The 16,495-nt window shown below is 43.2% G+C and overlaps 1 protein-coding gene across 1 annotated transcript in view; it reads right to left on the bottom strand.

Annotated features, from left to right (window-relative positions):
* LOC132865823 (B-cell receptor CD22-like) overlaps positions 1 to 13,374 on the bottom strand; it is a gene marked incomplete at its 5' end in the record, with an annotated part of 55,855 nt that extends 42,481 nt beyond the window's left edge. The window contains 4 exons of the mRNA XM_060898321.1: positions 4,230 to 4,465; positions 4,555 to 4,812; positions 5,309 to 5,557; positions 13,260 to 13,374. Of these exons, the coding sequence (XP_060754304.1) occupies positions 4,230 to 4,465; positions 4,555 to 4,812; positions 5,309 to 5,557; positions 13,260 to 13,374 (858 nt within the window). The remainder of the gene's footprint in view (positions 1 to 4,229; positions 4,466 to 4,554; positions 4,813 to 5,308; positions 5,558 to 13,259) is intronic.
* Positions 13,375 to 16,495: the final 3,121 nt, after the last annotated feature.

Raw genomic sequence — 16,495 nt, 5'->3', positions numbered from 1 at the left:
CTGGAGAGTTTCCTGAAGCTTTCCACTGAGCAGGTGGAAGTTGTGGTGAGGTTGAATAAATGGCTGAATGTTGTTTATTTCACACTGCTGTAGATCACAGTGGGATCCTCAGCATTGGAAGGCCTACAGAAAGAGAGGAAATGATCACACTCAGATCCAGCAGAAGATCATATCCAGCTCTGTTAGAGTGGAGGAAACAGACCTGATCCTCTCACCTGTCATCAGCACCGGTGCGAGGAAATCGAAGACTAGCGTCCTGAACCTCTTCTTCCTCAGAGACAGTAGCTTTTACAGCAGAACTCTCAGCGTTCCCGGGGTCAGCGGTTCTCTGGCGTACCACACTGGCATACAGAACTTCGTCTTGATTGGCTGAAGCTGAATCAGATATGGTGTTGATTGGCTTTGTCACTGCAACATTGCCGTGAATATCATCCTGAGGGAGATGCACAGAGACCGAAGGGTGAAAATGCTGAACATCTACATCACAGCTCTGTTGAATCCTTGATTCTGATTGGTCAGAAGGTGTTGATTAATTTTCTATAACAGCTTCTCTGACACTAGTGCATCGATAAACATATTTGACATTTGACCTTGATGTGACCTTGATCCTAATTGGATCAATTGAAAAATGTAATTTATTCATCTGCTGCTTATGATGATAATTCCATATTATTCATCAACTGCTCTGTCTCGGACCAGAAGGCACTGCAGAGGGTGGTGAAGTTCACCCAGTGTGTTGTGGGAGCCTCGCTTCCTGCTATTGAAGATGTCTACAAGAAGCGATGTCTCAGGAGAGCCATAAACATCATCAAAGACTCCTGCCTTCCAGCACACAAACTGTTCACTCTGCTGCCCTCTGGAAGGTGCTACAGGAGCCTTCGGACCGAAACCATCAGGTTCAGGAACAGTTTTTTTTTCCTTCAGCTGTCTCACTGCTGAACTCCACCCCCCAAAGCCCCCCCAGACACTCAACAACCCCCCCCCCAACAAACTGAATTGACTTGAACTGACTTCATTGCACTATCACTATTTGCACTACTGTTTATTCATACCGTGTTCTGTATATCTTCCAAATATCAATGTATCATACCATTGCACTACAGTTTGTTCATATTGCACATTTTGAACACACTGTAAATTTCTATTATATCATTATACCATTCCATACCTGGTAATTCTTGTACATTTATATTTATATTTATGTATATTACACTTATTTACTTCGCACTTCTGGTTAGATGCAATCTGCATTCCGTTGCCTTGTACCTGTGACATGTGCAATGACAATAAAGTCAAATCTAATCTAATCTAATCTAAATGTTACAAACACGCAACACTCATTCTTGACTTTTATTGCTGACAAGAATCTCAAATGTAAGCTCAGATGAGCTCAAGTGTTTAAATGACAGTACAAATGACATGACAAAAGAAGTTCAGATCCTGCTGAGGGGTAGGAACACCACTTTCAGGTCTGGTGATGGGGCACAGGTTGGTGCTGCCAGAGCCAACTTGAGAAGCGGCATCAAAGCAGCCAAGGCAGCTTATAAAAGGAAGCGTGAGGACAACTTCTACAGTCCCAACATGTGGCAGGTGTGGCAGGGACTTCAACACAGTCCAGTAATACCACAGCTGCTGATGGAGATGCCATGCTGGCTGAGAAACGGAACTGTTTCTTTGCCTGCTTTGAGGTGAAGGCACCAGAGGCAGCTACATCCCACCCACCAGCCCACAGAAGCCATATCCTCACAATGCAGGAACATGAGGTAAGGCGCACACTGAGGGTGGTGAACCCAAGGAAAGCTACGGGACCTGATGGAGTGTCAGGGAGGGTGCTGAAGGATTGTGCAGACCAACTCACTGGGGTCTTCACAAAAATCTTCAAGCTGTCCCTGTCTCAGTCCATGATCCCACCCTGCCTGAAAGCTGCTACAATCATCCCGTTGCCAAAAAACCCCACCATCAGCGGCCTTAATGATGACGGTCCAGTGGCACTCACACCAGAGGTCATGAAGTGTTTTGAGAAACTGGTCAGACATCACATCATTTCCAGGCTCCCACCCACATTGGACTCCCACCAGTTTGCATACAGAGCTAATAGATCGATAGAAGATGCCTATGTCACAGCTCTTCACACAGTCTTAACCCATCTGGAACATCAGGGGAGCTGTGCAAGGCTGTTCTTCATAGACTTTAGCTCTGCCTTCAACACGATCATCACAAGCAGACTGGTCAACAAATTACTGGACTTAGGACTGCCACACACCATCTGCTACTGGATCAGAGACTTACTGACAGATTGCTCTCAGAGAATCAGAGTAGGCCCCCATCTCTACACCGCCCTCAGTCTCAGTACTGGCTCTCCACAGGGTTGTGTGCTCAGCGCCTTGCTCTACAATCTCTACACGCACGACTGCAAACCCACACATCCGAGTAATGCCATTATTATATTTGTGGATCATACAACCATGGTGGGGCTCATCTCTGGAGAAGATGAGGTGGCATACAGAGATGAGGTCCAGAGGCTGCCAGTGTAGTGCACACAGAATAACTTGGTCCTGAACACCTCCAAAACCAAAGCTCTGATCATCGACTACAGAAGGAAAAAGTTTGATCTGCATCCTCTGTACATCAATGGAGTCCGCATGGAGAGGGTTTCGGACTTCAGGTTCCTGGGCATACATGTGGATGATGATCTGTCCTGGAACACCAACACCACAGCACTGGGAAAGAAGGCATAGCAGTATCTCCATTTCTTGAAGATACTCAGAAAAAGACAACCTGGCTGACAAACTGTGGGTGTCCTTCTACCAGTGTTCAGTTGAAAGTGCACCGAGATACTGCATCTCTGCTTGGTTCACCAGTTTCTCAGCAGCACAGAAGAAAGCACTCCAGAGGGTCATTTCCATAGCTGAAAAAAATATTGGCTGCTCCCTAAACTCCCTGGAGGATATGTACATAAGACACAGCTTCAGAAAAGTTCACAGCATCCTCAAGGACCCATCACATCCCAGACATCATCTATTCAAACCATTGCCTTCTGGAAGGTGTTTCAGGGCAAGAAAAACAAGAACTAACAGACTGAAAACTAGTTTTTATGCCAAAGCCATAACAGCACTGAACATGGACACACAAATAGCATGAACACCTAAAATGTGAAATATCTCTTGATTTTTTTTTTTTGAAATGTGTATCGTAATATTGATCGATTAATTAAATTTTACATTATGTGCACCAGAAAAGGACAGCCAACCAATTTCATTGTCCTCTACTTGTGAATTACAATGACACTAAACTTCTAGCTATCTAAACACACTTCTCAGCAATTATCTGGACATTTATTTACCTGTTTTAAACTTCGGTCTGCTGTTGAACCAATTCTCTTCTTTTTCCTGTAAAATGAAATAATAAATCAATAAGTCATGTTACAGTAAACACTAAAGATACCGGACCACCCCTGACCATCACACCCACATGTGGTGCTTCCTGAAACTCTAAGCACAATGTTGGAAGCTCACAACTGTACAGAATGTTCAGGTCCAAACCTGTTCCAGCATGATGATGCCCCTGAGCACAAAGCGAGCACCATGTAGATGTGGTGTGTGAAGGTTGGAGTGAAGAACTCGAGTGTCCTGCACAGAGCCCTGACTGAACTCAACCCTACTGAACACCTTTGGGATGAACTGGAACTGGAGCCTCAACATCCCAACATCAGAGTCTGATCTCACTAATGCTCTTGTCACTGAATTGAATGAATATAAATCCCCACAGCCACGCCCCAAAATCTAGTGGAAAGCCTTATTATAACAGTAACAATGAGAATAAATCTGGAATGAGATGTTCAGCAGGGATATCTGATGGTGAGAGTGAAGGTGCACAAACCAGTGACCAAAGAGTTTACATCAACCTTGGTCAGTTAAAAACAGGAGTGTTTACTGGACAAACATTCAAACACACAGAGCTGTACAGCAGAAAATTCTGTAAAACTTATGACTATAACCTCACTCTATTTTTGATATTGAGGTGAAAAAAATCCATATTTTCTTGCCTTAGAAACCAGAAGATGACGATGAAGAAAACACACACAAACACAACAACCCCAACTCCTGCATACACAACTATGTTCTGAAACCCTGTGTAGATAATGATGTGATCATGAATCAGTGTTGAATATTTATCAGCCTCATTCAGATTTATAGATTTACACCATCGCTCTCACCTTTGAAAATGACGGACACTGCAGCAGATCTCTCAGAGCCGTGTTTATTCTGAGCCTCACAGGAGTACTGTCCACTCTGAAGAGCTCTGTAACTCTGTCCAGATCCTACAGGTGAGGATTCGTTCTCCTTAAACCAGGTGTAGTTCTCCACAGGTGGGTTCGCATCACTGCTGCAGGTCAGAGTCACTGAACTTCCCTCCATTATCCCACCAGAGGGTCTGATGGACACTGAGACGTTCTTTGGAGGATCTAAAATGGACAGAAAGATAAACTTTAAAGTAAATCTATGATATTGTTTTCTGTTATTGTCTGTGAGAAGATCTTCAGCTTTAACTTACACAGAACATTCAGAGTTACACTGATGGAGTCCTGATCTCCGAGTTCATTCCTGCACTTGCACTTGTACTCTCCACTGTCCTCAGAGCTGATAGTGGAGATGGTGTAGGTCTTTCCTTTTCCTACTGATGTTGCCCCCTTGAACCAGGTGTAGTTCTCCACAGGAGGGTTCGCGTCACTGCTGCAGGTCAGAGTCACTGAACTTCCCTCCACTATCTCACCAGAGGGTCTGATGGACACTGAGACGTTCTTTGGAGGATCTAAAGAGTTCCATGATAAGAGTGAAGAAAGCAGTTCATGGTCATAAGCCGAGTGTTTTTTTTTTCCTTTCATCAGTTCTTGACTACATTTTTCAGCTCATCTCATTATGTGTCGTTCCCACTGAATATAAAACCCACTTCACTGCCGTTATACAGTCATAATTCTGATCATCTTTTTATCCTGTGATAATTCTGGGACACCTTTTAATCAATCCTGCATGTGCTTGTATTTTTCTCTTTTCATGGTCAAGATGGGATTCTGTATAGATTTGTGATCCATAAATGCTTCAAGTTATTTGCAATTATTTGCTAATATAAGAAACAATTTTTATGTTGTAACATTACAAGGACAATGAAGGTAGTTCAAGGTCACAGTCAATGTCTTTTTCACTTTCTTTACTTACACCAGGACTTTTTCCTTCATTCCCGTAAATATGAAGTAATTTATGACCTTTTTATTTTGACAGTATATAAGAAGAAAGTGAATAAAGCTCACATCTGACGCTGAGGGTTTGAGCAGGAGAGGGGAGATGTTCATATCCTCTTACAGCACAGCTATAACTGCCTGCATCCTCACTGCTGACCCGCTGCAGGTGAACTTCATTGCCCCTGGTGGGCTTTGTGGTTAAATCCTGACTGTTTTTGTACCAGATGAATGTTGGATCAGTCAGACTGCAGGTGGTTTTACAGGTCAGAACAGCCGACTGTCCCTCTGTCACTTTTTTTGGAACGATCACCTGAAGATCTGAAACAACGAGAGAAACATTCAATCAGGAAAGCTGTCCTGAAGCCTGTAGAGCATCTACTTTTAAAACTCTGCTCTCTCTCAAAGTGTTTTTCAGTCTAATGATATTCTTTTCACAATTATTTTCAGTGTTAATAACCTTCACTCTGGAGGTGAGTCATTTTATATCAACCCCTCATTGATCAGGTGAGAGAAAACACTTTGTACTTTGACATAAAAACATTGACAGAGTATGAATGTTTTGGTGACTCTCATTAATCAGGTTTAAAATAAATAAATAAATAAATAAATAAACAAACAACCAATCCTGAAAGATGTTAGAGTTTTTTTTTTTTTCTTTTAGATAACTCTGACAGTCCTGTGTATAAAGACAGATTATGGCCTGAGGGACAGACAGTGGCCCTAAAAAGTACTTGAACTTGGAAGCCACACTTACAAACATATGTCACTTCACTGAATTATTAATCAGCATCTCAAATGAAATTATATTTCAAATTAAAGATTTCAGACCTAGGGTGGCACGGTGGTGTAGTGGTTAGCGCTCTCGCCTCACAGCAAGAAGGTCCGGGTTCGAGCCCTGTGTCCGGCGAGGGCCTTTCTGTGCGGAGTTTGCATGTTCTCCCCGTGTCCGCGTGGGTTTCCTCCGGGTGCTCCGGTTTCCCCCACAGTCCAAAGACATGCAGGTTAGGTTAACTGGTGACTCTAAATTGACCGTAGGTGTGAATGTGAGGTGTGAATGGTTGTCTGTGTCTATGTGTCAGCCCTGTGATGACCTGGCGACTTGTCCAGGGTGTACCCCGCCTTTCGCCCGTAGTCAGCTGGGATAGGCTCCAGCTTGCCTGCGACCCTGTAGAACAGGATAAAGCGTCTAGAAATAATGAGATGAGATTTCAGACCTCACACAGTTCCTGGTGGTCACCACTAGGTGGAAACAGTCTTCTGGAACACTTTTAGCTGAGCTTCAAGAACGGATTCATCTGGTGGTCACATGACGTGTTTGCTGGGGATTTAAACTGAGCTGAGACAGGCCTCAGTATTCAGTCGTGATCTTCCTGGGTGTTGTTTAGTTCCTGTGGTGGAGTCTGCTCAAACCACCTTCCTTGTAGGTTACTTTGATTTTATTACTTTTCCTAAGTGGACTTACTTCTGTCTTTGTGGATATTTCTCTCATGGATTGTATTTTCTGAACCATCTCTGTTTATGGATTATAAATTATAAATTGTGCATGATAAATTAGCTTGGGAACAGCTTAAAGTTCAAAGCTGAAGGACATACAAATGACAACAGACAGACAGACCCAGAAAGACCACCAGCAGACTGAGCAGGGTAACTGAGTAAAATCAAGAAAAATGAGAAACAGCAGCAAAGATTTCTTCAGACATTAATGATAGAGATACAACTTTACGACACAAACTATTCAAAACTGGATCAACGAGCCCAGATACAGAGGGAGGGTAATGCAGCAGAAACCACTGATCAACCTCAAGAATTAGAAAAGCAAGGGTGAACTGTGCAAAAGAACATGAACAGAAACACAGCAGCTTCTCAGAACTGTCTTATTTTCAGCTGACTCCAAATGTAACCTGGAGGGATCTGATGGTAGAGGGTTTGTGAGGAAACAGCTTGCAGAAGAGATCTAACCAAACCACACTAGAGCACGAGGGCACTATAATACACACAGGAGGCTGAGGCTGTGTCTCCTACAGTGCTGTTGGGCAACTCATGTTCACATTGATGGCATTAAGATCTCAGAGGTGTACAAGGCATTTTGGATGAAAACTTGCAGAAATCTGTGAAGAAATTATTCAAGATACAGAAATGGATTTTTTCAGCAGGATTAGGATCCAATGTACCACCTGCATTTTGAAACAATATTTCCCAAAACTGTGACTTAATCCCTCTAGAGCATCCATGGATGCAAAATTTTTAGAAATTAGCAGGTTGTCAATGCTCTAGTGTGGACGAACTTTGAGAAACTTCTACCACAGCAGAAACTGGCTGATTTCAGGCCCAGACATTGGCTATAAATAATTCAACAATATAACATAATTTGAATATAATAATAAATAATTAGAAATAATTATGATAATAAAAATCTAAATAAGCGTTATAAAACCATCAGGGACAACGTACTGTAGCTCACTCCGGCCCCCTCTGGTCCAGAAGGAATGATCTAAAGTGGGACATCTTGTGCAATAAATATTGCAAGCAATATACAAGCTTTATATAGCAGCTATATCCACCCTAGGAATACTGACCTATTTGCCAGAAAGAATTCAAAACAGCGAGGAATTGACCGAGAAGAAGTGATTTTTGTTGAACTGCTCATTAAGGGTTAATTAGTCCATAACTTCATTAATAATTGCAATGAAGCAAATCTGGGTAGAAGTTAAATGCATGCTAGGGACCCCTACCTTCCTGCCAGAAAGAATTAAAATCAGTGAAGAATTGAGGGAGAAGAAGCGATTTGTGTGGAAACTGCTCATTAGGGCTTAATTACTCCATATCTTCATTATTAATTGCAATTATGCAAATTTGGGTAGAAGTTATATGCACCCCAGGCAGACCAACCTTCCTGCCAAAAAGAATAAAAATCAGTGAAGAATTGAGAGAGAAGTGATTTTTGTGAAATGTGGATGATGCCATACGGACACCAGCTGATGGACAACACATAATGGCATAAACTCATCACCTGTTGACCAGGTGAGCTAATAATAATAAGTGTATAAATGTAAAGTTAACATATTTCAGAGGCCATGCAGGTGAGATGACAGATGTTGCTGCTGGCATCTCTATTGTTTTCGGAGTTGATCAAGTGAACATGTGTGTTTCAGAAGTCGATGGTTCTTGGATGCAGCATAAGTCTGCCAGCAGGCCCCTGGGTGATGTAAAGTGTGACTAGATGGCTGTACAAGTCCATAGTACATGACATGAATCTTGTCACAAGCATTGTCAAGAAGTTCTGCCCAACAAAGTATGTCAACACTGTAACCATGTTGGGGAAGCCTTGGCCTAAAGCAGTGGTCACCAACCTTTTTATGCCCGAGATCCCTAACCTCTGCCTAGATGGCAAGCAAGATCTACCCCTTGAAGCGTTGACAGAAAAACAAATCCAGACTAGACTGTTTCAAGTTGAGGCTTTTTATTTAGCCTAATTTTAACTGAATAAGATTTAAGACCCTGGTCCAACTTTTTAATTTCTTGTGAGAGCTGACTAAATGACTTAATTTCAGTACAACATACAATGGAAATTAACTATACACAAAAAATATATAGGCCGATATCTGTAGTGAGCAGAATGAATGAACCACCAATGACTCAGATTGTTATTAATATCAACTAATAATATTGTAATGAGAAAGCTGAACTGTTAACATCAGTTGCACTGTCTTGTTTGTATTGTAACACTAAATTAATTAATTTCACAGAAACATAAAATGGAAATTGTCAACTGAAATTACAACACAACAGTGATGATATATCACAAATTGTAACTTAAGTGACAAAATGACAACTTCAATTCAACATGGACTGATTTTCTTTAACCATACATACACAATAAAGACAAATATGGACTTGCAGTGATGCTACTACCAATGACTGCTGTCATGCTACAGAGGTTACAGTTCATCACGCAACTCAAGTCAATGTGATGGCTGTGACTGAACACGGTCAGTGAGTGCCTTATAGTTAGGTTCATATCTCATCTCATTATCTCTAGCCGCTTTATCCTTCTACAGCAGGGGTGGCCAACTAGTTGGAGACCAAGAGCCACATTTTTTACTGTATTACCGCAAAGAGCCACATCATACACATGGGCACACGAACATCACCCATCCCTTCCTCTCTCTCTCTCACACACACACACACACACACACACACACACACACACACACACACACCTCTGCTCAGCCAGATTAATAGTAAATGTCACACACCAACATATTTACTCCTACAGTACTAAGACCACAGGCTGAGGCCAGTCATTTTTAACAATGAACATTGTGTGCACTTACTATGCATGCTGCTTACTGGGACTTATGGCATTACCAAAAAAAAGCCACACCATACACATGACCGCACATGAACATCGCCCCCCCTCGCTCTCTCTCTCTCTCTCACAGACACACACGCACCTCTGCTCAGCCAGATTAATAGTAAATGTCACACGCCAACATGAGAGAAATTTACTCCTTCAGTCAGTACTAATACCACAGGCCAGTCATTTACAGCAATCAATATTGTGTGCACTTACTATGCATGTTGCTTAGTGGGACTTCTGACATTCCTTGCCTTGAACAATCCTCTTCAAATCTGCCTTGTATTCCGTCGTTGCCACTCGAAGCAGTTCTTTCACATGGGTTTCAGTCAGAACAGAACGATGCTTTGACTTCACGTGTTTCATGGTAGAGAACACAGACTCGCAGACGTATGTTGACCCAAACATTGACAGTATCTTAAGCGCAGCCCGTTTCACATTCGGGTATTTTTCCAATGGCACACTTTTCCAAAACTCAATGGTGCCTTCCCTCAAAACAGGTTTCAGTTGGTCTTCCTCACGAAGATCGATCATCTCCAACTCAGCCGCAGCCTCATCTGTGACAAGCAGGGCTTTCAAACAGTCCATCTCTGCATTGAATGGGTCGACGAGGAACGTAACCTGTGGCCTTTTCAGTTGTACAGTATATCACGGAACCGGGTTACAAAGCTTGCGTGCAGGTTTTCAATTAGTGTTGCATATCTGGCTCCTTGCTTATTCAGGGAGGCGGGAAGCTTTGAAATGAGCTAATGACAACTGACATATAAGGCAGAATGGCTTGCCATTACGTTCAACAAAAAAGTATAAACTCTCCCACTCTGTTAAAAATGTCCTATGTTCGTCTTCATATTTTCGTTTTGCTATGCATTTTTTCATTGCCATTTTGAGAGGCTACTTGACACAAGATACACCTTGCCCAAAAACTTAGCGATTATCACACGCACATGCGCATTTGACATGACCTGAAAATACCGTAATATACCCAAGCAAAGCGAAGCTGCATTTGACAAAAATACCATACTGAACTCAAGCAAAGCGCACACGCACATTAAAAAAAAAAACACGCAAACTTCGATATGAACGTAAGAGCCGCATGACACCGGCCAAAGAGCCGCATGCGGCTCGCGAGCCGTGGGTTGGCCACCCAAGTTCTACAGGGTCGCAGGCAAGCTGGAGCCTATCCCAGCTGACTACGGGCGAAAGGCAGGGTACACCCTGGACAAGTCGCCAGGTCATCACAGGGCTGACACATAGACACAGACAACCATTCACACTCACATTCACACCTACAGTCAATTTAGAGTCACCAGTTAACCTAACCTGCATGTCTTTGGACTGTGGGGGAAACCAGAGCACCCGGAGGAAACCCACACGGACACGGGGAAAACATGCAAACTCCGCACAGAAAGGCCCTCGCCGGCCCCGGGGCTCGAACCCAGGACCTTCTTGCTGTGAGGCGACAGTGCTAACCACTACACCACCGTGCCGCCCTAGGTTCATATCACGTATCATATTACGGCAGGAACAAGCAGTAGGAACATCCATGACCTTACGCTTAAAGCTCGACAAAGGAAAAACTTGACAGCAATTTGTTAGCATTTGTTAGCGGCTACAGTCGGTACTCGGCACGTTAAAAGTGGGTCAGCGTTGTAACAACATAACGTTACTGTATAAGCAATGCTTATTTAACAGTAACAAACTTGAGCCCTATATGTTGAAATTCCTCTCTTATTCGTTCGTTACTTTATCACACAGTCTTACCTCAGTCAACTTCTTCCCTCCTTCTGTGAAAATTCAACGTCTCAGACGTGGACACGAGTGGGTGGGGGATGCGTTTGATTAAGTCTCCTGATTGGCTGGTGATAGATTGGTGGGCGGGGGATGCGTTTGATTAAGTCTCCTGATTGGCTGGTGATAGATTGGTGTCATTATAGCGCGTCGGAGCGGTTCATGCAAGGCCAGGCCCGGCGCCAGGAACAGTTTACTAAGGGGACAATTAGAAATCGCAAGGGGGCAAATATTTTTCATATAGTGTGTAGTAGTGATGGCGGTCTGACAACGTGTTTCAAACAATTAACTGCGCCAACCAAACTACGGCCCCGAAGGTTGCTTTAGTACGGGAAAATCATGCGACATATTACCAGGGCAGTTGCGCTTTATCAACACCCGTGCCCACCTGTTAACCCTCCCCTCCAATTTTCTCACAGACACACGTCACAACCGGAAAGATGCCAAACATAAAACAACACACACAAACCTACAGGCAAGTCCTTTACATTTAAAATACATACAAATAGCTCCGTGGCATGAAAACAAAATGTCAATGCAAGTCTAAGGTTCTTGGCTCGGCGGCCAAAATCATAATTTAAAAAAAATCAACACACCCTGCGGCTGCACCAGTAATAGCCTTCCTGACTCGCACCGAGTCAATGCTAACCACTTAATCCGCGATCCCAGTTTAGGCGTGTAGGGGACAAAACACTCTGAAGTGATGAATTTTCACCCCCGCTGCATGGGGGGTGACGTCAACGACACATATTCTTACACTATTTGCACACAAAGCAAATTATTAATACATCTATAATACATTATATTTTCATAAGAAAACAATTAAGCGATCTGAGTCTCCATTGAGAGGGCGGGGCTGTAGCCACGAGGGGGTGACGCCCCCTTTCGCCCCCCCCATGGCGCCGGGCCTGTGCGAGGCTCGAGTCCGATCCACCACTCCGTGGAAACACTTCAAGAGCTACAGTAACACTGACAGCCAGGTTATATCCTCACGGTTTTATAGGCAATATCATGCTTCCTTTTGTAAAGGGGTGGCAGAAATTAAACGGGGGCGGGAATCACAGAAAGGGGGGCGGCCCGCACTTCTAAAACCCCTCGTGGAGAACCCTGAACTGTATTGCGAGGCTATCACCATGGTGACGACGCTCAGAGACGTAAGACGTAAGCAGCAGGAGTTAAAAAAAAGAACCCTGCGACACAGAGGGGGAAAGCTGTAGTGGGCCTATTGGAAGACATGTAATATGAACGCCAATCAGATATACTGCAGTGTATTTCTGTATAATCTTACAATTTCTTTCCTCATCCCCCAAGATCGACTTGGAAAGCCTCTGAGATCGACCAGTCAATCGCGATCGACGGGTTGGTGACCTCTGGCCTAAAGGTTAGAGAAGCAGCTTTGGAACCAAAAGGTTGCTGGACTGATTCCCTGGACCAGCAGGCATGACTGAAGTGCCCTTGAGCAAGGTGCCCAACCCCCAACTGCTCCCCAGGCTGCCCCCTGCTGTAAGTACAACAGGGACTTGTTGTACGTCACTCTGGACAAGAGCGTCTGCTAAATGCCTGGAATGTAACTGTGATCTTTACTGAAGCCGCTATTGAGTGAAGTACTTCGTCTAATTATATATAAACTGTTAGTCGATTATTTTTATATATTTAAGCATAAAAGTGTATTTTTTGGGAAGTGTTTGGCTTGAAAAATGTGCTTGCGGTATTCATTTTTCTATAAAATAATCCTCTTTGGTCCGACGCTGTTTTCTAATGCAGTGAAAACTATAATCGTGAAATTTATATCTATTTTTTAAAGTTATATAACTGTAAGTGTCCAAATACTTTTTGGAGTAACGGTATGTAGAAAATAAGATTTGTAATATTTACCTGTGACAGTGAGTGTAACTCCAGGAAAACCCAGCCACCTTTTTTTCTCTTCATTTGTTATGATTCTGAAGCAGTACATGTGTTCGTCTGCTTTCTTCACATCACGGGCAGCACGGTGGTGTAGTGGTTAGCACGGTCGCTTCACAGCAAGAAGGTTCTGGGTTTGAACCCAGTGGCTGGTGAGGGCCTTTCTGTGCGGAGTTTGCATGTTCTCCCCGTGTCTGTGTGGGTTTTCTCCGGGTGCTCTGGTTTCCCCCCACAGTCCAAAGACACGCAGTTAGGTTAACGTGGGGTGGCCTTGAGCAAGGTACCTAACCCCTGAATGCTCCCCTCACTGCTCTGGGTGTGTATGTTCACTGCTTCAGATGGGTTAAATGCAGAGGATGAATTTCACTGTGCTTGAAGTGTGACAAATAAAGGTTTCTTCTTCACTCAGTCTGAGGATGTGAAGCCAAAGTGGTGTCTGAAGGTGGTTGGGAATGACCAAGCGTTTCAAATATCTCCATTTTTTATGTACAAAACAAAATTTGTTCCTTTTCAATGACTCATCTCCATAATTATCACTCCAACCTTGATAAGCTTATTTAACTTTTATTTTGAAGGTGAACTGCGTTTGGATCATCATGTCACATTCTTAATCAGTTTTACAGTGGTGTGAAATACTTCATGTCATGTACACTGATGTCATTCGACTCATCTCCACCTGGTGTTTAGACAGAACAAGTCTTATCTTTCTTACTAAATTTTTTCAAATCAAAATCAAATCAAATCAAGTTTATTTGTATAGCGCTTTTAACAATAAACATTGTCGCAAAGCAGCTTTACAGAATTTGAACGACTTAAAACATGAGCTAATTTTATCCCTAATCTATCCCCAATGAGCAAGCCTGTGGCGACGGTGGCAAGGAAAAACTCCCTCAGACGACATGAGGAAGAAACCTCAAGAGGAACCAGACTCAAAAGGGAACCCATCCTCATTTGGGCAACAACAGACAGCCTGACTATAATATTAACAGTTTTAACAGGTATAACCCTCAACTGTCCTCATGGGGCCGTCCTTCACAGGAGCGGTGCGATAAAACTCCGACCAGACACAGGGCACCAGGATGGATCAAGCAGGTCCGAGGGGCAGAAGTGGCCAGCATCTCAATCCCAGGATCAACATGTAACTCAGAGGGACAGACTGGGGGGGGGAGAAAGAAAACACAGGTTGTTAGGTATGCCCTAAAAGTGACAAGTATTAAATCTGTGTGGTAGGCTCACAGGGACGAGAGTCTTTACATCAGGCATAACACACAACAATGGCATGTTAATATGGTAAAAAATATCATGACCTGCTCTGGCTGGATGCTTGATTGGGTGATGGGAGCACACTCCTCAGCAATGATGAGATGCAGATGGGACCCTTAGGGCTGGCCAAGACAATTCAGTTACATTTCACCGGGTCTGGGACATGCGACAGAATGTCTGACGGCCGATTCCCTGCAGGCTATGATAGCCAGTCGAGGTCTCCATCCTCTCCACCAAAAGATTTCCTGTTGACTCCATGTAACTCAGAGGGACAGATTTGGGGTGGGGGGGAGGGAAAGAAAACACAGGTTGTTAGGTATGCCCAATGTCACCTGAATAAGTAGGAGCAGTATACATATTGCACCGAGTACAAGCAGGGATTCTGGCAACTAACTATGACAGCATAACTAAAAGGAGAGAGCCAGAAGGTAACACAGGCATGAGGGAGCCCCGGGACATAAAGCAGCAAGCCACTACACCGTCAACAAACTCGAGTGAGCAAGCGAGTGGGGACTGACAGCATCCATACATCCCAGTTTACCAAAACACTCTGTCTGAGGACCCTCCAGATCTACTCCTTTACCTCATAAACACCATTAACAAAAGGCTTGACTAAACAGATATGTTTTCAGCCTAGACTTAAATGCTGAGACTGTGTCTGATTCCCGAACATTACTTGGAAGGCTGTTCCATAACTGTGGGGCTTTGTAAGAAAAGGCTCTGCCCCCTGATGTAGCCTTCACTATACGAGGTACCAGCAGATAGCCTGCACCTTTTGATCTAAGTAGGCGTGGCGGGTCATAGAGGAGCAGAAGTTCACTCAGGTACTGTGGTGCGAGACCATTTAGTGCTTTAAAGGTCAATAGTAGTATTTTATAATCAATACAAAATTTGATTGGGAGCCAATGCAGTGTGGATAAGACAGGCGTGATGTGGTCATATTTTCTAGTTCTAGTAAGGACTCTTGCTGCTGCATTTTGAACTAACTGGAGCTTGTTTATGCACTTATTGGAACATCCATACAGTAAGGCATTACAATAATCCAACCTGGAGGTAACGAAAGCATGGACTAGTTTTTCTGCATCATGCAATGACATTAAATTTCTTATCTTTGCAATATTTCTGAGATGAAAGAAAGCTATCCGGGTGATGTTATCAATGTGAGTTTCGAATGAAAGACTGGGGTCAATAATCACTCCGAGGTCTTTTACTGCTGCACGTGAAGAAACAGAAAGGCCATCCAGAGTCACTGGGTAATCAGAAAACTTACTTCTAGCTGTATGTGGTCCTAGCACAAGTACTTCAGTCTTGTCAGAGTTAAGCAGAAGGAAATTAATAAGCATCCAGTGTCTAATGTCCTTAACACATTCCTCAATTCTATTAAGCTGGTGTCTCTCATCAGGTTTTGCAGAGACATACAACTGTGTGTCATCAGCATAACAGTGGAAACTAATACAATGTTTACGAATAATATCGCCCAGAGGTAACATGTATAGAGAAAAAAGCAGTGGACCCAAGACAGAACCTTGTGGAACACCAAACTTTACCTCAGTACGTCTAGAAATATCACCATTTATATCAACATACTGATAACGATCAGTTAGATCAACTTTTCCCCCCCACATATATATTGGATGATTTTCTATATTTCTTTGTTGTATTTTGTCCATACCTATTTCTTTATCTGTGCTGGTGCTCTGGACAGAGTTCAAATCTACAAGATTCAATGCAATAAAAGCTGAATTTCCTGCTTTTGACCACTAGGTGTCACTACCACATGCTGTGATAAAATGCTTTGAGAAATTAACTCTTTTTTGATAACAATGGTGTGAAAGCTTCATTCTGCCATCACAAGCACATGACATTACATTAATGGTATTAGCTGTCGATCTTATCCAGAGTGAAGTACAACATACCCGGAGCAGCCTGGGGAGCAGTTTGGGGTT

This window comes from Neoarius graeffei, chromosome 18 (assembly GCF_027579695.1).
Source record: "Neoarius graeffei isolate fNeoGra1 chromosome 18, fNeoGra1.pri, whole genome shotgun sequence".
Taxonomy (NCBI): Eukaryota; Metazoa; Chordata; class Actinopteri; order Siluriformes; family Ariidae; genus Neoarius; species Neoarius graeffei.
This window is presented reverse-complemented; position numbering and strand designations above follow the sequence as displayed.